The 24295-nt window shown below is 36.2% G+C and overlaps 1 protein-coding gene across 1 annotated transcript in view; it reads right to left on the minus strand.

Annotated features, from left to right (window-relative positions):
- Window positions 1-24295, minus strand: part of MCTP1 (multiple C2 and transmembrane domain containing 1) — a 492067-nt gene that overhangs the window by 82897 nt on the left and 384875 nt on the right. The window contains 1 exon segment of the mRNA XM_033110903.1: window positions 10251-10370. Within this exon segment, the coding sequence (XP_032966794.1) occupies window positions 10251-10370 (120 nt within the window).

Genomic DNA, 24295 nt, shown 5'->3' on the forward strand with positions numbered 1-24295 from the left:
TTGAAAAAAACTATACCTTCTGCAGTTGGGAAACAAATGCACATCATAAAAAGGGATTAATTTGTGACAACAAAAACATAAAATGGAAGTGGGAAAAGGAATCAACCAGCACAGGTGGATGGAGATAAGATGTAATCAGAAGATAAAGGACTATTACACATACGAAACTTTTTTTTTTTTGGCATTAACCTAATGGTAACTACAAAACAAAATTCTAAAATGGAGACACACAACATACAAAAAAGAGGAAACAGAGGAAAATAAATCATAGAACACCATAAAAATAAAAGCACACAGAAACACAGGGAAAAGAAACAATGGAGATACAAAATAACTAGAAAACAAAAGATAAAATGGCTGCAATGAGTCCTTACATATCAATAATCACCCTAAATGTAAATGGACTGAACTCATCAATTAAAAAACACAGAGTAGCATGATGGATTAAAAAACAAGACACAACTATATGCTGCCTTCAGGAGATCCATGTCAGCTACAAAGACAAACAGACTCAAAGTGAAGGGTTGGAAGATGATACTCTAAGCAAATGGCATCCAGAGAAAAGTGGGTATAGCTATGCTTATATCTGACAAAATAGATTTCAAGATAAAAAAGATTAATAAGACAAAGATGGTCATTTAATAATGATAAAGGGGACAACTCATCAAGAAGATGTAACACTTGTCAATATATATGCACCCAACCTGAGAATACTAAAATATATAAAACAATTACTAGCAGTCCTAAAGGGAGGAACTGACAAAAAATACAATTACTGTAGAGGACCTAAATACCCCAGTGACAGTAATCGACAGATCAACCAAATACAAAGTCAAGAAGGAAATATCGGCCTTAAATAACACATTAGACCAAATGAACATAGTCAATATTTATAGAGATTTGCTCACTTCAAAACAACAGAATACACATTTTTCTCAAGTGCACATGGAACATTTTCACGAAAACACTATATGTTGGGGCACAAAACTAGTCTCAGTAAATGTAAGAAGATTGTAATCATACCAAGCATATTATCCAACCACAATGGTATGAAACTGGAAATTAACTACAAGAAGAAAACAGGCAAAGCCACAGATATGTGGTGATTAAACAATATGCTACTAAATAACTATTAAAAGAACAGAGCAAAGGATACATAGAAACAAATGAAAGTGACAATACGGCATATCAAAATTTTGGAAATGCAGCAAAAGTGGTACTAAGAGGGAAGTTTTTAGCATGGCAGTTCTATCTCAAAAACAAGAACAATTTCAAATAAACAATTTAACACATCATTTTAAAGAACTAGAAAAGGAAGAATAAATGAAGCCCAAAGTCAGTAGAATGCATGGAATAAAATTTAGACTCTGGGTGGGGAACACACAATGGGATTTATAGATGATGTGATACAGAATTGTACACCTGAAATCTATGTAACTTTACTAACAATTGTCACCCCAATAAACTTTAATCAAAAAAAAAATTAGAGCAGAATTAACTGAAATAGAGAATAAAAAGACAATAGAAAAAATAATGAAACCAAGAGCTGGTTTTTTGAAAAGATTAATAAAATTGACAAAGTTCTGGCTGGACTCACCAAGGGAACAAAAAAAAATTCAAATAAAATCAGAAATGAAACAGAAGAAGTTACAACAGACACCACAGAAATACAAAGGACTATACAAGAATACTACGAAAGGCTATACTCAACCCAATTATAACCTAGAAGAAATGGACAAATTCTTAGAAATATATAACCTTCCTAGGCTGAACCATGAAGAACTGAAAAATCTAATAGATTGATAAACAGTAAGGAAATTGAAAGAGCAATCAAAAACCTCCCCAAAAAACAAAAGTCCTGATGGCTTCACTGGTGAATTCTACCACATATTCAAATATTTAATACCTATTGTTCTCAAACTCTTCCCAAAAAATTGAAGAGGGAATACTTCCTAACTCATCGAGGCCAACGTTACCCTGATACCAAAAGCAGGCAAAGACAACACAAAAAGAAAATCGCAGGCCAATATCTCTGATCAACACAGATGCAAAAATCCTTAACAAAATGCTAGCAAATTGAATACAATAATACCTTAAAGAGATAATACATCATTATCGAGTAGGGTTCATTCCAGGGATGCAAGGATGGGTCAACATACGCAAATCAATTAATGTGATACACCACATTAACAAAATAAAAGATAAAAATTATATGCTTATATGAATCAATGTAGAAAAGCATTTGGCAAGACACAACACACATTTATGATTAAAACACTCAATAAGATGGGTATAGATGGAAAGTAACTTAACATAATAAAGACCATAGATGACAAACCCTCAGCTAATATAATCCTCAATGGTTAAAAACTGAAAGCTTTTCTTCTAAGATCGTGTACAAGACAAGGATGTTCACTGTTGCCACGGTTATTCAGCATAGTACTGGAAGTCCTAGCCAAAACAGTCAAGCAAGAGCTGATATAAAAAGCATCCAAAATGGGAATTAAGAAGTAAAACTGTCACTATTTGCAGATGACAATATTCTATACGTATAAACCCTAAAGACTCCACCAAAAATAGTATTAGAAGAAATAAACAAATACAGTAAATCGCAGGATATAAAATCAATGTACAAAAATCTGTTGCATACCTATATAATAACAATGAAATATTAGAAAAACAAATGAAGAAAACAATCCCATTTGTAATTTCAACCAAAACAATAAAATACCCAGGAATAAACTTAACAAAAGAAGTGAAGGACATATACACTGAAAACTATAAGACATTGTTGAAAGAAATTGAAGAAGACACAAGAAATGGAAAGATATCCTGTGTTCATGGATTGGAAGAATTAACATAGTTATAATGGCCTATTACCTAAAGCAATATATAAATTTAATGCAATCAACATCAAAATCCCAATGGTATTTTTTTAAGAAATAAGGGAAAAATCCTTAATCTTGTGTGGAACCCCAAAAGATCCCAAAAAGCTGATGCAATCCTGAGAAAAAAAGAACAAAGCCATAGGTATCATGCTCCCTGACTTCAAATTATATTACAAAGCAACAATAATCAAAACCGTATGTATTGGCAGAAAAACAGACACAAATCAATGGAACAGACCAAGAGCCTAGAAATAAACCCAGGCAACTAATTTTTGACTAAAGAGCCGAAAGCATACAATGGAGAAAGGAAAGCCTCTTCAACAAACACAGATGGAAAAATTGGAAAGCCACATGTGAAAGAATGAAACGACTGCTATCTGACAACATAAACAAAAATTAACTCAAATTAACTCAAAATGGGTTAAAGATTTGAATATATTATAAGAAACAATACAATACATAGAAGAAAACATAGGCATTAAAATTATGAACCTTGGTAGCAGAGGGGTTTTTGTGAACTTGACCAACCACAAGGAAAGTAAAAGCAAAAATAAATGAATGGGACTACATCAAATTGAAAAGCTTCTGCACAGCAAAGGAAACCATCGACAAAACAAAAAGGCAACCAAGCAAATGAGAGAAGATACTTGCAAACAATAGTTCTGATAAGGAGCTAATTATACCCAGCACTCATACAATTCAACAACAAAAAATAACTCCAAACAATCCAATTTAAAAATGGGCAGACGTTCCTCCCAAGAAGACATACAGATGGCCAACAGATATATGACAAGATGCTCAACCTCGCTAGCTATTAGGGAAATGCAAATCAAAACCACTGTGAGATACCACCTCACAACTGTTAGAATGGCTATTACTAATAAGACAAGACATAAGTGTTGGAGAGGATGTGGAGAAAAGGGAACCCTTGTACACTGATCGCGGAAATGTAAATTGATGCAGTCTCTATGGAAAACAGTATAGAAGAAGTTCCTCACAAAATTAAAAATAGAGCTATCATATGACCCAGCAATTCCTCTTCTGGGGATCTAACTGAAAAATTTGAAAACACTTTTTTGTAAAGATATACATGCACCCCTATGTTTACTGCAGCATTATTCACAATAGCCAAGATACAGAAACAACCAAAGTGTCCTTTGATAGATGACTGGATAAAGAAGATGTGGTACATATATGAGTATACAATGAAATACTATTAAGTCATAAAATATGATGGAAAATTGCTGTTTGCAGTAACATGGATGGATCTTGAGAGTATCATGCTAAGTGAAATAAGTCAGACAGAAAAGAACCATATGATTTCTCCCCTGTGTGGGATATAAAACAGAAAGCAACAAATGAACAAACAAAATCAACAAACTCATAGACAAAAGTATGGTGCTTATCAGAGAGGAAGAGGTGGGGCGAGAGGGTAAAAGGGGTCAAATATATGTTGACAGAAGGAAAGTATAGACTTTGGGTAGTGAGCACACAACACAGCATACAGATGTCGTATTATAGAAATGCACACCTGAAACATGTATGTTATTGACCAATGTCACCCCAATAAATTATTTAAAAAGGAGAAGAAAATTCTCTCCTTACGAGCTTTATTTCTAGAGATAAGTGCTCTGGGCCTAATTGGAACAGACTCAACAAGAAACAATACTCAAAAAAGGACAAGAAGCATCAAGGGCTTTGCCATTTGAGGGAGCTAACATAACATTTCAGTACTTACTAAAGCATTTTAGCACGCCGTCTTTGGCTCAATTTGTGTCACAGTCAGATCCTGAGTCAGAGAATGATTTCATTGATCTATCCTACTCTTCAGTCTTTTAATGCCTCCATTGATTAGGCAACTGAGATTGTTATGTGGGAGGAATATCATGACAGTAAAAGTGGATGTTCTTTTCAAGTGTAATTAAAAAACACTGTTGAAAAATTTTTGCATGTCAAAGATATTCAAAGAGTTTCTTTACTAAAGTGAAGGATTCTCAGCTTTAATTTACTCCTCCCACATTCACCTGGGTGGATGAAAGGTAGTCCTCCAGGTCATGAATGTTTTCGAAATTAATGGGGTCCCCTGGGATCAAACAGGTGACCAGCATTAGTTCCTGAGAGGTCACTGGGTATCTCATAAGAAGAATTTGGGGATATCTGGCATTCCATGTCAGGACCTGGACACTTAGAAAGTGATTCCTTGGGAAAGGCATGCCTAGGCATATAGCATGAAAATAACCTGGGGTTTTAGAACAGGACAGAGCTGACTTCACATCCCACATACTCTACGGAGCTCATTATTTATCCTCTTTGATTTGAATTTCTGCATTGTAAAATGAGAATAAAACCATGTAGAATAATGTACTTGATATACTTATTGTAAAGAATGAAGAGATGATGTCTCTAAAAGGCTTAGCAAAATATCTGATACATAGAAGTTGCCTAATAAATATCTGCTCCGTTTCCCTGAATGAGAAGTAAGGAGGATATGGGGGGTGAAATGGGGGGGAAAATGTTTTCCTTCAATCTGTCTGCTGAAGGGTAGAGTTAGTGCTACTGGCTTTTCTGCAACTCAAGGGAGAAACTAAAGGTGCCCAGGGAGACATGATGTACCAATATATAAGCCCTACCAAGAAATGTGACTGACTGGTGGTAACTCGTACAGTACAAACTTCAGACAGATTGACAGACTCTAATACTCGCTCTGCCACTTTCTCTCTCTCTCTCTCTCTCTCTCTCTCTCTCTCTCTCTCTGTGTGTGTGTGTGTGTGTGTTTGTGTGTGTGTTTTCTAACTGTGTGCCTTTGGGTAAGCTATTTAACCTCTCTGCCCTGTTTGCTTGGCTATAAAGTACTAACAACGATACCTGTCTCATAGAGTACAATAGACCCCTGGTTTGCTTGGCCAAGCCATCTCTTTCATTCTCTGAGACTTGCTTCTCCTCTCTCAAGGAAGGGCTCTTGTGGCCATGCTTATTTCACATGAGTATGTCCCCTTGTCACAGAGGAAGAGACTGCGGGTCACCTGACTTAGGCCCGAACGCATCATCTGGGCTGACACAATCAGCTCCTCTCTCCGAGGACTAACTGACATGAAATAAAATGCTTAGCATGGTGTGCAGGGTGTAATGAGGATTCAGTAGTAAGTAAAGGCCACTTCCTAGCATCTCCTCTTCAACTTACAAAATTTCAGTGCACAGTAACTGTGATAGTTGGTATAAACCTCATGGGCAGTACAGGGGCGGGTGTGTGGATTTTTCCCCAGGTTTTGGGGTGACAGCTCAAACCAAGAGACATTCCTATCTTTACATCCCCTTCATGTCAGAGACATTTCTGAATGCAGTGTTTATTAAATAGTTTTCTCTGAAAAAGCCTAATAATTCTCATGCTAGAAATTTAATGTCATGATCCGAGAATAGGTGGATTCAGAGCTAGGACTGTTTATTTTTAACAAGTCCAAATGGGAATCAGCAGACGTGAAATACCATTTCTAACCCTGCCTCTTTCTCATCTACAGCATTAGCCTCAGGAAGGGCTGTTTCCTTATCCTCTCCTCAACGGGTTCAGCTCGTTAACAGCAGCACAACTTGCTTGGCAAGGATTACATCTCATTTTTCTCATTAACTGGAACAGGCACCGTGGTGGGGAAAAGGTAGGGGGTTTCGGCTCCTATGATCTTAAGTCTCCAAAAAGGGAAATGGTCTTAACAAACAGTAAACACACTAAGAAATCCTTTCCTATTTCAGTATTAATTTCAATTATCAACCAATATGTTGTACACAGAATTTTTACCCATCTATGTACTTTTCATCTTTCACAGTGTTTCTTTTCTTTTCTCTTTTAACTTCTCATGTAATAGAAATATTTTCTTTTCTCACTTTGCTATACAAACTTGAAGGTCATTTTGATGTGTGTGTGTGTGTGTGTGTTTTATAATTTTCATCCTAATTGCATTTTCTCAGCTGAATGTACAGATTTTGTTTTTGTGACAGAAAATTCATTCACATTCTCTCTCTTTCCCCCCAACACACACCCAAAACAGAAATTTTCATGGTTTGGCATTAGCCAACAGTGTGATTAACGCACTTTAGACACTCCCTAAAGTTTTTACACATGCTGAAAAAATTCTGCATTGTTTTTTGATGCCAATAAGGACTTAGGGCAAAACACTATTCTTCCAGGGCTATGCACTGCTCGGTAGAGTCACTTAGGCACAGCATGGCAAACCTTACCCTTTCCCTTAATTCACATACATATGTATGTATGTATGTGTATGTGTGAATATATATGCATATATGTATATGTATGTGTGTATATAAAATCTGTAACCAGCAAGGTATAATCCAGGTCCCTTTTCAAAAGGAGCAACCAGTTCAAATGCACAGCTGGGTATGGCAGAAAACATATAATTAGACAAATTGGATTTAAGAGTTACATAAGGTCTCAACTGATCCAGTGAAGAAGCAGCTGAATGAAACATTGTGATTGCTGCTCTGGTGCCTCCAAGAACAGAATATGTGGATGTGGGTGTTTTGGGCAAATACAAGGCAATTACTGGGAATTATGGAGTGTAGCTGGCATTCCGTGAAGATTAGACTACTGATGGGAATGTAAATTGGTACCGGCACTGCGGAAAAGAGTATGGAGTTTCCTCAAAAAAATTAAAATTAGGAATAGAATTATCATATGACCCTGCAATCCCTCTTCCGGGTATCTACCTGAAAAATCTCAAAACATTTATCTGTAAAGATATATGTACCCCGATGTTCACTGCAGCATTATGCACAGTGGCCAAGACAAGGAAACAACCAAAGTGTCCTTCAACAGATGACTGGATAAAGAAGATGTGGTACATATAGACAATGGAATATTACTCAGCCATAAGAAAAGATGAAATACTGCCATTTGTGACAACATGGATGGATCTTGAGATTATCGTGTTAAGCAAAATAAGTCAGACAGAAAAGTTGAGAACTCATATGTGGCATGTAAAACTGAAAGCAACAAATGAACAAGACAAACAAACAAAGAAACAAAAACTCATAGATGCAGACAACAGTTTAGTGGTTACCAGAGGGTAAGTGGGGAAGGATGATGGTAGGAAAAGGAAAAGCGGGTCAAATATATGGTGATGGAAGGAAGAAGTGACTCTGGATGGTAAACACACAATGCAATATATAGATGATGTATTAAAGAACTGTACACTTGAAATCTATGTAATTTTACTAACTAACATCACCCCAATAAACTTAATAATAAAGAAAGAAAGGTAGACTATACAAGGTTTCACATTGGGCTGTGCTGGGGAGTAAAATGTTGCCCATGGCTAAAAGGGCAAGTATGTTAGAGATGGGCCTACAAGGAAAGATTCAGTAAATACTATTTTGGAGTTATATTTTTGGGGAAAAAAGAGGTAGGAAAATTTACATAATATGTAACTTTTCAATAGGTTTATAAAAATTCTTAAGAAATTTTACGTGGAAGGGGATAAATTATATATTATTATTTCCCCTCTAGAAGTGGACCTATCCAGCCAAGGCAGGTATACTCTTAAGAAGATAACAAGGAAAGTCTCTCGTTTCAGAATTTTTCACTAAAAATACTCAAACCAATGACTAAATTTGAAGATAAGCCCCCATATAGGATTAGGAAGCTAAAACTAAATTACCACTTTTTCCTATTTGGAAATAGTCTTATTTGCAAACTTGTCTTAAGGAAACTGAATGAAGAGTAGATGTTCTTCTCTTTCGACAATCTCCCTGATATAAATGGGGGGAATAAAGCAATTGTCTGAGAGTCCTATCTTCTTAAAGAAAATATCCTGGATTAATAGACAAAAGTACCTGTGAGTCCCCATGACACCAATTATTATGGCATTTAGGGCTTGCCTCTCAACGTGCAATTTAAAATAATCCGTAAAAGCCTTGCCAACAATAATAATAACTTCTTGTCTAGTGATGCTGCCTAACCATTAAAATCTCTAGAAGCAATCTCATGTTTGGTTTGTTAAACTTTATAAAAAGTATTTTGAACACCTCTAGTTGGCAAAACACATGACACAGAGGCAAGTACAAAGATATACACTGTCCTCTCCCTCAAATTATAATCTAGTGAGAAACAGACAGGTGCGTTGTTGGCAACTCTGCCATGTGCTTGGTGGCAGTGCATCAGGAATCTTCTATTGTGGTGACAAGAAAAATTATTCTGAAGAGTGCATTTTGCTTGTGTTACCATTTGAAGACATGGTATTTGTGTGATTTAAATGGGAAATACTTTCACAAGTATGTTTATATAACCATTGTGATGCTAGCGATTATAATAAAGTATTACTTGATACTATTATGATGATCAAATAACTGTTTTCTACATTATTATGGGCACAGTCGTTGGCAAAAAGTCTTGATTATAAATCAAGTGGAGACTTTTAATGGCAAGGAAAAAACATCTATGTAATCTGATGAAGACATATTGCTACCAAATAGATTCTCATGTTTCACAAACCTTTAAATTCTTGTCAACAGCTGTCTAGCGAGTTATCAAATTGCCAATGTCCTATTTGGAGAAGACACACCCCCTCCCATTTATTCATATATGAGAAATCTTTCTGAAGTTGTATGTTTGCTAACGGTATCACAACTGAGATAATCTAAGGGGAATGAAGGTTGGCAGGAGAACAAATGTGAATGTAATGTGGCTATTGTCTGTTTCTCAATCAAAAACTCTTTTCGAAAGACAGAAGGTGGTCTCACACATCCTGAAAACTTTCAAAAATGCCAGAGAGGGTAGGGGGTTCAGTATAACTTTCCCTAGGTTACATGAATGCTCTTTATCCTTGAGCAGGTTTCCTAATACACCCCTGCCATACAGAAGGATATTTGCTATTGCTCGGTATTCACTGAATTGAATTAAGGTACTTTATGTACTTTTCTAGGCCAACAGCTACCGCCAATCTTTTCTTCATGACAGACCACAAAGAAATGTTTTAAATAAATTTCGTTTGGTGTGATCATTAATAATTTTGTGATATTATGTCTTAATTCAGGATTCATTAAGATACAGAAACAAGGGGAATAAAAGAAATAATCATTTGGAATAACCCACTTATAATTAAAAAACATAGGTCATACATTGGTGTGTTCTTGACTTTAGTTCCTACCAAGAAGAGTAATGTTAGAAATAGTGAATACTTTCTATTGTATTAGGACCAAAGCGTTGTTAGTTTTTGAACTGATAAAACTTTTCTCCAAACTTGAGCATTTATGGACTGAATTTCTGGTTTGTAAAAACCAAATTCAATGTTGATCTTGTCAGAGGGACTAGGCATAAGAACAAAAACACAGACAAGTAAGAAAATAGAGACTTACGGTATCACGTTGCCTGTTATCTTTCCCTGATATTATCAAGAAGTAGTTCCATGTCAGTAGTAACAACAAAACCAGTGGTATCATGTAGAGCTCAAAGTTCCAGACAACAAAGAGAAAGAGCTGGAGGAGAGAAGAGAGAGAGAGAAAAAAAAAAAGATGAGTCAACTCTAAATTTCATTAAATGGACTCTCTTATCCATACTCCACTTCAAAAACCCCAAGACTAAACGCTTCAGAACGGACAGATTTATCTGGAAAACAAAGGCTTGAGAAATTGCTAGGCGTTTTTCTAAAAGCACAACCGATCCCTAGAAAGTTACAATGAAGATTTTTACTTTGTTTAATTTCTATAAAGGAAAACTGGTATCATTACATTGTCAATGAGGCAATTTTAATTTTTCTCCTTCAGTGAAACTGTTAGTTTGCACAAAATAAAGTTAAAAAAAAAGGGCAGCCAAATGAGCTTCACTACATTGTCAGAAATAGCCAGTCTATCGGCCTTAGTGATGAAGAATGAATCACTATTTAATATCAGGGATGTTTTAAATCTCACGTCGGTAACACAATGTAACAAGCATAACAAGCAGAAGAAAATACCAAAGCTGCATCAGGCAGCCTCAAAGGTTTCACATTATGAATAAAAAACACTGCTACCAACATTTATAAAAAAAAGGTTGGCTTAACATTCAGCATTACCATAGAAATCAAACAGCTATGTAAAAAAAGAATAATTTTACCAAAGGAAATTTTTAAATGTCTACTTCTACTATCTTTTAAAACTATATACTTCTCTAAGCATATAAATGATTTTTTAAAATTGTAAGACAAATATTAGATTCAGAACTCACCTAAGCTGGCAGGAGCCACTCTAAGAGCATCTGCATTGTAAAATAACTAGCACTGAATATAAAGTGTGACTCGCCCGCCCGCATCCCTCACCAGACTCTTACATTCCTGGACAGATCATCTAAATTCTCTGGGTCTGTGGCAGCTGCTGCCAAATTACGGTAATATTAAGTCAGATGGTAATTAAGAGCTGGATTTTACTCCTGATGCTCACTAGCCCTATAACCCACCCACACATATCTTCCCTTTACTTCCTCTGTCTAATGGGGATGATAAGAGTATCTGAGCAGTGGTGAGAATTAAATAGCTGAAACATTTCAAGGACTTACCACACTGCTTAGTACCCAGTAAGAGCCCCCAAGATATTATTGTGTAAATGCTACCAATACCTTACAAATCGTAGAAAGTTAACTAATTATCGACTAAGCTCTTCAGTGAATGCATATTTTAATGCTCAAAACTAGAAAGTCATCCGCCTGCTAAGATTTAGCTGAACCACAGTATAACGGGGAGTTCCAGCCAGCTGGTGGGGGTGACACAAACACCGTGTATCCGATAGATCAGAAGGATTCGGGGCTTTACCCTAAGAACACTTGTGTCAGGCACAGCAGCACAGGCCAGGTGCAGCCTTCCTAATACACCTCAGCCAAGTCTACAGCCCATGCAAATGGAAGAGAAAACGAAACTGTGTGGAGCGGTGGAGAGACCCCTGTATAAGGGCCAGAAGCCAGGTTCTGAGCGTTAGAAAGTCGCTCTGCCTCATTGTTTTCACTTTTAAACAGAGGTTTATAGACCTCATCACCTCTAACATACTTTCTCCAATATTTAAAGTGACTTTATACCATGAGAGTTGTTTTTTTTTTTTAAATGTGACATTAAATTTTGAAAATTGCATGTTTTACAGAATTCTTTGATATTCATAATTCAGATGGACACCAAAAAGCATAAATAATGGTTTAGTAACCCAAGAAATGAATTTTGGACAGAATTACATGGTAACTATAGATTCAAGTTCCTGAAGAAGGAAAATCTCAAATAGGTCCATGCATGAAGCATGAGCCATATCTTTTCTTCACCAGAAAAGTGGAAAGGTTTCCACAAAAGGATAATGTTTTTCTTCTAACTTTTGAAATTTATACAATATAAAGATAAAACAAAGTGTAATCGATGGCTAGGATTATTCTATAAAATGCATTTTTAAAGTTAACTGTTTTACTAACCAATGTCACTCTAATTAAAGGAATAAAGTTAATTGTTTATTCAGGAAGTGAATTAAGGCAAATTTAACAGACTTCAACACATGAAAAAGGGAAAATTAGTTTTGGCTAGAACCCATATTAATTCTTTACACATTTAGTTGTAAAAGTAAGCTAGTTCTTAGAATATAAGCTCTAAAGGGCAGGGCCTTCTTCCTTTTGTTCACTGTGTTATCCCCAGAGTCTACAACAGTGCTTGAAGCATAATGGGTGTTCAATAAATACATACTTGCTGATTTAATGAATAGTGGACACTGGGTTGCCAACTCATTTAACATAAATCTTCTTAATTATTTGTATCACTGTGTAAAACCAAGTGCCTTCAAGGAAAATGTATTCAGATTCCAACCTGGGTTGTCACTAACAACATTCTGAGGCACATAAGGTAGAAGTACTTGGAACTTCTATTAATAGACTCTCTTTGTATTCTGGCTATGCAGTCATTAACTATCTTTGTATTATGGTCTGACCACAGTCTCTTCTCTTGGAGAGAGACTTCCTATATGGTTGCCTTTTCTGAGGACATTCATTTGACTTGGTGTTTTCTGGCCTCATGAATGGGACTCAGATGATTCCATTGCTAAACATCACCAAATGTAATTGTTTTTAATCTGTTGAGCATATATATTCCCCCTTGTAATGTCCATTCATTGGTGTTAGAATCCTGTTGTTACCCAGAATAAACTTCCTTGTAATGTCCATCTATTGGTGTTAGTTGTAGGCTAGGTGTTGCATAGAATACACTTTCTAGATCATAACCCTATAATCAAGATATCTGTCATGCCTTTTTGTTCTCTAGGTTCAACATCACTAGTTGCTTCAAGCACCAGTTACAAAGTGTGATTTCTGGTATTCTCCATGGTGGACATCATCTACTCACCATATCCATCCAATTAGTACATCCATAGCTTTCTTACAATATAGCGCTCAGAACCGATACAACATATCTCATGAATATCTATTATTGATATGTCCTAACAACCAGAGCACCAGAACACAGAATGGGGAATCATAGAGAAGAGAGATAAAGGAAGAAACTGCATTAGTTTTATGGATCCTAGCAGGACAAAAATTGTCTCTTTCCCTATTGTATGTTCTTTAAGAATCTAACTTATAAGTAACTAATCAAGGACACCCTAATGTTGAAAATAAAAAGAAAAGCAAGAGTGTACTCTGAAAACTATAAGACCATGAAGAAGGAAATTGAACAAGATACAAACAAATGGAAGGATATACCAGCTCATGGATTGGAAAGATTAATATTGTTAAAATACCTTTATTACCTAAAGTAATATATCATGCACCCTGATAGCAAAATATGCTACAAAGCTAGAAAAATCAAAACAGTATGGTATTGGCATAAAAACAAATGTATAGATCAATGGACTAGAATAGAGAGCCCAGAAATAAATTGTCGCTTATATGGTCATTAATCTATGACAAAGGAAGCAAGGATATATACAATGGGGTAAAGACAGTCTCTTCAATAAGTGGTTTTGACAGGACTGGACAGATACATGAAAAAAGATTAAATTGGACCACTTTCTTACACCAAAAATGTATTCAAAAGGGATTAAAAATTTTTAAATGTTTTGCTTGAAACCATAAAACTCCTAGAAGAAAACATAGGCAATAAACTCTTTGAGATCACTCTTAGCAATATCTTTTTGGATCTACACTCCTCAAGCAAGGGAAACAAAAGAAAAAATAAATGGGACTACTAAAAATTTTTTGTAAAGCAAAGGAAACCATCTACAAAATGAAAAAGACAACCTACAGAATGAGAGAAGATATTTCCCATGATACATCTGAGAAAGGGTTAATATCCAAAATATATAAAGAACTCATACAATTTAACACCAAAAATCAAACAATCCAATCAAAAAAGTGGGCGGAGGACCTGAATAGACATTTCTCCCAAGAGGACATACAGATGGCCAAGAGATGAAAAGATGTTCAACATCACTAATCATCAGGGAAATGCAGATTACAATTAAAACCACAATGAGATGTCACCTCATACCTATCACAGGGGCTATCATCAATAAATCAACAAAGGACAGTGTTGGCGAGGAAGTAGAGACAAGGTAACCCTCCTACACAGTTGGTGAGATTATAAATTAATGTAGCCACTAATTTACAATCAATATGGAGATTCCTCAAAAATTAAATAGAGCTGCCATATGGTCCAGCAGTTCCACTTCTGGGTATTTATCCAAAGAAAACAAAAATGCTAATTCGAAAAGATATACGTACTTCTATGTCCATTGCAGAATTACTAGCAATAGCCAAGATATGGAAGCAACCTAGATGTCCATCAGTAGACGAATGGATAAAGAAGATGTGGTACATATGCAATGGAATATTATTCAGCAATAAAAGAGAATGAAATCTTGTCATTTACACTAACATGGATAGACTTAGAGGGTATTATGTTAAGTGAAATAAGTCAGACCGAGAAAGACAAATACTATATGATCTCACTTATATGTGTAATCTAAAAAATCAAATGAATAAACAAAACAGAAATAAACCCATAGATATAGAGAACAAGCTGATGGTTGCCAAAGTAGGGCAATGGAAGATAGGAGTAAAAAATAATAAAGCAAAAGGTAAATGAGATTTCTGAATAAATCAGAAAGCAAAAGCATTTTTTCTTTCTAAACGTTGAACAGAAGGTTCCAAAAGTTCAAAAAAAAGTTTAAACATAGATTATCAAATATATTTATTGAACAATTACTATGTGCCATTAATACTGCCTTTTCAAAATTAATATATGACTGGTGTCTGGACTCAGATTGCTAAGAATCACTAGGAAAAAAAGCAATCGTTCACTGTATTAATAGTGGATGGGGATGATTCTAATCCTCATTAGGAGGTGAGGATCTTTTAATAAAGAGCCGTTAAAGGAAGAAAAACATCTTTTAGCTCATTTTGTCCACATTGCGCTTCTCGTCTCCTTGGATCTGCACTAAGAGTGATCCTCTCCTCTTTCCTACAAAAAGCCAGCGTAACTCCTAAGGCTGGGTGTTCAGTGTCTCACTAGGGCAACAGGAGGAAGAAGACAGTTCAGAGAAACCCTAGCAAGGCCAAGACAATGTAACATCTGTTCTTGTTCCTGACTACACTTTTCCAGAGGTTTGGGGGGGAAAGAGATAAAATAGGCTAAGATGAGGCACAAAAAGAAATCAAGGAACCAAAAAAAAAAAAAAAATCACTGGCGCATCTTCAGAATATAACTATCAACCATAAAAAGCCTAGCATTTATTCTCACCCCATACTTCCACAACCCCTTTTTGTCTGTGTGGGACATGGAAAAAGGACTTACTAACCGTATTATAGAATTCCTCAATATTAAATTAGGTAATACAAACTCTGGCACATTTGTATAGTCTTTAATTTCCTTTGACTCCATCACGGGCATTCTTTCCTTATTTTTCCTCTTTTTAACACAGTTATCTCATCTTTCTCTCTCTGCCCCCCCCCCATTCTTTTAATAAGGAAACTTGGACTACCTACATTTTACTTTAATGGAATCAACGCCCCCATTCCAAGCAAAATATCTAGCTATTAGCTATCCTTGCTCCCCCACATTAGCTAGCCTTGCTCATTAAAGACTAAAAACTATTCCAAAAATTTGACTTTGTTTTTCAAATCACTAGGTGGCTATTATAATTCACAATAAGAATTCTACAGCAGAAAATCTTCATGGGACCTTAGTCAAATGGTAATAAGTACACACAACCTCCTTCATTAGAAAAAGGATATTGCGAGTTTTACGCATTACTCTGGATGTTAGAGGCTCTCTGTCAACCTGCCTTGGCCTGTCAGCCATGACCAGGGAATCACGCAAGCAGCTGCTACAGTGCAGTGCAGTGGAAAAAATATGGGTGTTTGAGTCAGGCTCATGTCTACGTCCAAACTCTCTAGACATTAGTTATTGGTCTTTGGGCAAGTTACTAGATTTCTCTTAGTTTATCATCTGAAAAGTGGGAATTATACTATTGACTTTGCAGATTTGAGATGGAATTAGCCTAGTGCCTGGCACATATAAGATGCTCAATGAACAGTAGGTGTTACTACAGGAATATATTGGCTTATACTCCATATAATATTTCGGGCCCTTTTTGCAGCTTCTCAATTTTCCTATATCTCCCTAGAATCCATAGATAATGGTTCAAGAAGCCATGTGAAGTACAGGAGGAAAAGATGATGAAATGAGGTCCATTTTCAGTATTTTTCATATTTAGCTTGTGGTGACTGCATGCAGTCATGACCCCATTTGTTCATGTCTCCCTGTATCCATGCCTTTTGTAATACCCTCCCACAATGACACAGATTGGACATATGGCTTGTGTTGGCCAAGGAAAGGGTAGCAAATATGATGAACACAGAGACTTAAAAAGCACTGGCTCATTGGGGCCTGACCTCTGCACTCAGAACCCTGAGCCACCATGTCAATCAGCCCAAGCTAGTCTGCTACTTGACAACTGGCACAGTTGCCTCCATCACCCCAGCTGAAAACCAGGCAGCATTCAGATGCAAAGCTGCTTAACTGACCAGAAGCTGACTAGAGATAAATAAGTCCTGCTGAGAACAGAAAAAATACTCAGCTGAGCTTGGTCCAAATTCCTGGCCCAAAGAATCATCATTAAATAAATGATAGTTATTTTAAGCTACTAACTATGTAGCAGTTTGTTATACAGCGAAAGCTGATACATATTCTCTCTCTAAGGAGACACTGTGGTATGGACCAGAAGCCTGAAGAAGTGGTTTTAATCCTATTTCTGCTATTTGATCATCATAAGAGCTTGGGCAAGTCAGTTATCCTCTTTCATTTTAGTCTATTATCTATAAAATGGAGATGATAACACCTGCTTATTTCACAAGCTGGCTGTGGGAAACAAGTGATGCACCATATGTGAAAATGTTTTATCACAAAGTACAACGGAAGTGCAACTATTATCAACTTAATACTGTTCCTATTTAAAATTGTTTCTGAAAAATTTACTTTATAACTTTATAACTTACTTTAAAGACACTTTATAAACTAATACTACAGGATAATAGAATATGATAATTGGTCCTTGAGCAGTTACGGAGGTTGGGTGGTGTTCCTTAAAGGGATCTGTGCGCGGTGGGAGAGGAAGAGGTTTGTTGGAAGGAAGTCATACATTAAACACAGGAGTTGCAGTTAAAATTTTCCTTAATAATTGAAACAAGAAAAATCAAGAGCTTTAGAGAATCTCATTATTGTAAATGGCATTAGCATGCTATATAGATTTTGTGAACTCTGAAGTTGAAACAATTAGGTTTTTAAATGTTAACAATTTTTAACAACCTCATACCCCTAGATATAAAAGAATCTTGTTCTGAACTAGCAGTTTTATAAATGTCAATTCCTGTCCATAATTTTTTTCACTTTTAAACCCACATACCTTTTTATCTAAATTAATGTTACCTTGCCTATGATATCAGCATCAGCATTAAAAAAAATGCAATCCTTCAGTATTTATTTGGGTCAGGCTTTATGAACAACCTGCATTTTAATCATAATTATTCAGAATGTGTGTTTTTTGAAAATTTATATTTGATGGAAAGGTAAACAACATAATTTGTCCTAACAAATATCTTACATCACATTGCACAGAATGAACTTTATGGAAAAAGTCCTGAGCGGCAGGATGGGAAGGCAGAGACTACGATTTTCATTTTACAAATGAAGAAACCGAAGCTCAGGATTTTTTGAGAATTATCTAAGGAAACCCTCTGAGTGGCATAGCCAGGTCGTCTGATTCCCAACCTTGTGTGCTTTTCCCACAGTGCTCCACTGCCTCTAAGGTGAAGGATTTTATAGTGAACGTCAATGCCCCGAAGGTATCAATTATTTAGGGACTGATTATTCAATATGTAGATTTCTGTATCTATTTCTTCTCCTTCCTCTTGCTTCGGGAAAACTACTTTTGCTTTAGTGGGAAGAAACAGAATACCACTTCCTTGGTGTTCTGGTAAAGGTTTGGTATGACAAAGAAGTCAAAAACTGGTGGTTGAAATGAGGTTTGTGGAGCCAATTTCATTCTTCCTTTCCCCCCACTATCTTGCATGGTCCTGGAAAATCAAAAGTTGGCTATTCACAAGGTTTCTATCAAATGGGGTTTTCTTCTGTCCAAAACGTTTAGAAGAGGTTAGCAAGGTGGCTCTAAAAGCAAAGACTGGAAAATGAACGAGCCAATTACATTTTTGCGGACCAAAAAAAAAAAAAAAAAAAAGGCTTTTTCACATGAAGATTAAACAAAAAAAAAAATTCTACTCAGACGCTAAGTGAAGGTGGGCTAAGGCTTTTCACTCATATTTAAACAAGGCAAATTATATAAAGTGAATGATTGAAAATCTTAAGATTTCATAGTGACACCATTTCTTAGTAGGTACAATGCATGATTTTTATTTCTTTGAGCCTGGGGTTTTAAGAGTCCCGGGCTGGACTGGGCCATTAACATCATCCCATCAATTGATGCTCTCATTGAAGGACAGGGGAAGTTGCCTGCATTCAATGCTCATTCAGTGGGACACATGACAGTATCCCTGGGGGTGCGCACTTCAAAAAAATCATTTAAGTTGGAATATTGAATATCCTATTCTTTTGCAAACTACAGTATATTTTAAAAAGAAATCTCATCCAAAATGATTAACACTTCCTACTGTTCAGGAAAAAAGCCTGCCCTTTCAGACTAACAGCTGTGGATCATTAGCTCTCCAGTGATGAGATGTGTTTGATGAGTATTTTTCTTTCTAATTAAGAGATGAGATTCTCCATTGGACTGTCTCTTCAGAAAGGAGTGAAGGAAAAATTCTCTGCCTACATGGAAAGGCCATCTCCTACAACACAATTAATTACTTCATGGCCCTTTTAGAAAACCCCTTTCCTAATTCCAAGACACTTTTTTTTTTCTTAAACTTAACACATTTACACCCAAACCTTCACAGTATTAACCCATTTTTCACCCAACCTTCACCTTCTGACGTTTTTTCTGTTTGCTGTTTCGGTTTGTTTCATCATTCAACAATATCTATTTCAGATAAAACAGAATGGGGAAATGTAGCAAAATACAAATGTGTCTACCTTCACAGAACATACTTGGTATAGGAATATTCTCTAATGGGAGAGGGACCTCAAATTAGAAAGTTAATAAATACATAGTATAGTATTTGTCTTTTGGGGAACTAAGCAACGCTTTTAAAAATAAAAACTCAAAGGTGTCTAGAAATATATAAAAACGGGTTTTCTTAATTAATTAATCCTTAAAAGGAAACGATTTCACCTCTACCAATAAGGCTGGCCTTAAAGAAGAAAGGTCGGGAATGTCCAGAGGGACCTAAAAGGTGGCTTTTCTTTCTGACAAAAACATCACCAAGGCTGACAAATTCCTGAATTAAAAACATGATTAAAGAGAGAATAAGAAGCAAATGAAAACACTGTTTATGAATTAACCCCATCAATGACCTCCTTAAATCTTTTTTGGCACAAGGGTAGGAAGGGAAGAGGGTCAACTTGCAAACATTTGGGTGCTATCCTGACACTTCTCTCCGCCAGGGCACATGGAAATATGGATGGATGTTTTTGTCCTAAAGCCTGGTGTGACCTGGTGTGACCTGGTGTGAGAAAGGGGTGAAACCAGCATTTGGCAACTGGGGCCAAGGGTGTGAAACATCCTGAAAATTTTCCCATCCACATGCTAACAGCATTCCTCTTTGAGAAACACTGCCAATTTCTCACACAGAAAACAGCACATTCTACATTAACTTAGTGAAAAAACAGAATGTACATATACAAATGTATAACAAAGAAGGCTAGACACACGCGTATATTCCTAGATGATGATATGAATTATAACTTAAGGATTTAGGGGTAAGACAGTAGTAGAGAGAAAAAAATTGTACTCACCATTAACCATTTGCACTAGATCTACTAATTTTTTCCCCATCTACTAATGTTTAATATTGCCTAAAAATATGCCTAAAGAAGAAGTAGAGGTGAACCCTCTCTGCCTATTTACTCCCCTTTGGATTACGCCAGGATACACACATCATCAGTTTTCTCTTCTGGAAAGGGGGTGGTTTCACCTTGATTTAAATAGCTAGATGGCATCAATACCTATTGTAAAGTCTCTATTTCTGGTTGATTTCACTAAAGCTTTCTGTACCACCTCCATTCAACAGGGGACAGAAGATAGGCAAAATGAACCCGACTAATTCCAGCATAACAATAGCCTTCTCAAGATGGTTTTAAAGGATGGCATGTTGTTCTCTTGAAGAGAGGCTTTGCTTTGCTTGGACAATATTCTAAAATAAACAGTAGCGGGGAATTGCTTACAACCTTAGACGCACTGGATCACTCCAACCTGTTTTGCTGTTTCCTGTGATCATACCACCAACGACACAGGGAGCCTTCTCATGCCCACAGACATACTTTTACACATTGGCTTCTCTCCTTGCTCTGTTAGAATGAGAACTGACAGGGTTCCCTCTGCTGCTTTCTTTTTGAATAATTTCAACCAGATATCAAACTGACAAGACTTTTGTTATTTTGTGGTATATATCTGTGTGTGTGTGTGTGTGTGTGTGTGTGTGTGTGTGGTTTATGTGTTTAGAGAAAAAAAAAATCGAAGTGCACTCTCTAGCAAATGATCCCTTATATTGATTAAGCAAACTACATCAAGAGAACTACCTATTTTTGTTCCAGTGGAAGAATGAGTATATGGTTAGGAGTAGAAAAACAATCAAACAATTGGTTGATTTCAAAAGCACAGCTTTGAATCAAGTGCATATATTGTAACTTAATTCATTTATTTACTGATAGTGTTGAAAAATCATTGTTTACTCAGATTTACTTAGGCTACTTATAAATACACATCAGAAAATCCTAATTCCTTATTGACTGAAATTGTACACTGGGGTTTTGAAGTTGCTATCTGAAACTTAAAGTCCACAATCTTAGTACATCCATGCCTTTTTGAAAAGCATAGAATCATAGCATCACTATCTATTAAAGAAGCAAGTGTGACGACTAGATAGGACTCATTTGAAGATGTCTTATATGCGACCCATGGAAACACCTGCTCAAGAATCTCCACAACAAAATGGACCCAAACAACCTCCAAGATGATGCTATCAACTAATCATAACATAATGCACACTACTTTCCTTGATGGAGATATTATATCAATAGAACCTGCCAGCCAGAAGGCCTGGGGAGTTATTTATTTATTTTGATGTTTTCTTTTTTAGCTTACAAGTTGTACTGATATTTCGTGTCATTTTTATCAGTCAGAGATGAAAGGCGCTGGTTTTGCTTTGAGAACACTGACAACTCCAAAATGCAAAACCCAGAGTACGTCCCACTTGAGCATCACATCAACCACACATGAATAACTGATAAGAAATCCCTGCAATGTTGTGAGTTTAATGTTAGCAAAAGTTTGGATGCAGAATGAAAGTGACAAATGCTTATAGACACTTGGAGATGTTGATTCTCTGAGGTCCCTTTCATTAGAAATTAGTACTGTACCTAGAAGTTTGTAATGCCCACCATGGTACAAAACAGTTACGTTTTTCATTTTAGTAGCTTTATCATTCATTGAAATTCTGCATTCAAAATCAGGCTGCATGCAAAGTCATTCTTACCGATTACAGATCAACACATATTTATTGTTTTAAATGACCAAATATGGACAATTAAGTGGAATTGGTAAATTGGTATTATTTTGGTCCATGAGGAGGTTGTTGGTATCAAGTAACAAACACTCTAAAAAATACTTAACATCAAAGAAATATGTACGAATGTTAAGGCTACTACGCTCATTGAAGCTTGTCTTTCTCTAGTATCCCGCTTCTCCACGATTCCACTGGTTCTGGAAGGACGCGTGACTATCTCACTAGTATAGGTGAAGAACATTCCATGCTGTAATTATTCTCTAAGTAAAACCAAAAGTGTTTTAATGTTGGTTCTCAATCTGTTTTCATTTTTCTTTTATTTATACCTCAGGCGCCAATGAAAAAGGTGTTTTTCCCCCCATAGAATTCCAGTCATTATATGATGTTCTGATACCCCTTTTCGTCTTCTATATTCTCAAACTATTGTTTTAACAAAAATGGTGGATTGAATGGGATATTTTATTCAGGGATATTGTCATGCAAATGTGCCATTTCTAGATATTTTCTAAGACTTTAGAAGTGCTGTAAAGATTTTTTAAAGCTTATTAAAGATAGTTTTAAATGTTTAAATAAATGAAATCTGTTAGCATTATTATTTTTGAAGAAGGTTCTTGATCAACTCCCCTCTTTTTTGTGTGTAAATGCTGTATCTAGACCCACATATCTGACGCTAATGTTTGCTGATGCAGGGAAAATGTAAAATTTTCCCTAAGCTTGAAATCTGGCTTTAAAGCCACCGCTATTGTGAACAGGTACAATATTGAGGGCAACAGCTGGCACTTCAGTTGCTCATGGGGGAAACTCCCTCTGTTCTATATACTGTGCCAGCAAATAGGATACCCAGCTATCTCACAAGCCAAACACATGTTAGTGAAGTCTGTGATACAAGTTATTTTAAAATTAGTCCGGTAGTCTTTATATTCCCCATTCTATCTCACTGAATAGGAGCACCTTTCAGAAAGCAAATGATCAATTATGGTGACTGTTTTTTTAGACAGTAGCTGATATGCAGAGGGTTGTACTCTGCCAAGTTTAGGGATGTTTGGTACCATTCTGATTCATTTCCACTCAAATTATCTCTCTCAGACTCATCCAATTTATCATGAATATCTTCCCTGGGCTACTGATTTCTGGTCTTTCTTTTTAATCCTTCATAATATAACCTAGCAGTTACTGCTGGTTATTCTTTGCCCAGATTTAATATCTTCATTTCAATCTTAAAATCACAGAGCCAAAGTCAGAGAACATTTTTAAATTTTCACCCTCATAAATAGATTTAAGACCTAATAATATCATATATTTCAGCTATCTTACTAGCGTCTGAAACTTCATCTCCCATTCTGTCTTATAATTTTCTAATTTTCTCCTTCACTGGTCTCATTCCCCCCAATCCCTCTGTTCTGGAAAAACTTCAAGAGTTATGTTTAGCATAGCAGCTCTAGCTATGTCTGAACATTTCTCTTTGCAATTCAAATAATCATCTTAGGCTGATTTTAACAGCCTCCTTTACTCCATTCCATCTTTTACCCTTGCTGTGTCATGTTTACTGATGAATGTCGTTGTCCCATTTCTTAACAGATCTAAGTGGTCTAGTTACTGACGGGAAGCCTAGAGGTTTGAACACTAAGTATACATTTCTCTTGGCTATTTTCCATACCTCTAAACATTCTCTTAAATGCAACAGGGCTTGTGTTTCAATGGTAACAGAAGTTATCAGAGAACACTAGTTTAGACAGCAAGCAAGCCGAACTCCAACTGTTCAAACAGCCTGACTTTTACAGTAAAAGGAAAGGCCCTGGGCCAAGACCACTGAGATGAGCAGGTATTTTTAGTTCACTTATAGGCCAGCTCTAATGTAATTCTGAAATGTTTTCTTCAAACCAAACCCAACTTTTTCAGCGCTGTCCAAATCTGTTTTCTTTTATAGCAAGTACAAATTCCTGGAGCAAGGGCAGCACGCGTATCATTTGCAATGCTGCTGCATGTCTGTAGTGTTGATGCCCAATGGCTCAAATTAGTCCACGAAGCAGATGACGGCATTGTAATTAAGTCTCGTCAAACTGTTAAAAATACAAAAAACATTTCCACTGTAGTAAAAATTACGACAAAGAAAAATCTCTCCTATCATTTTCAGCCAAAATAGTTCCTGAAATGTCTGGGAGTTTAGGATTCCAGTGTTCTAAAAGAAGGCCATTTCATTTTCAGAAAAGCTTTCACTGCACTGACGTGGAGA

The sequence above is a fragment of the Rhinolophus ferrumequinum genome, chromosome 7 (assembly GCF_004115265.2).
Source record: "Rhinolophus ferrumequinum isolate MPI-CBG mRhiFer1 chromosome 7, mRhiFer1_v1.p, whole genome shotgun sequence".
NCBI classification, from domain to species: Eukaryota; Metazoa; Chordata; class Mammalia; order Chiroptera; family Rhinolophidae; genus Rhinolophus; species Rhinolophus ferrumequinum.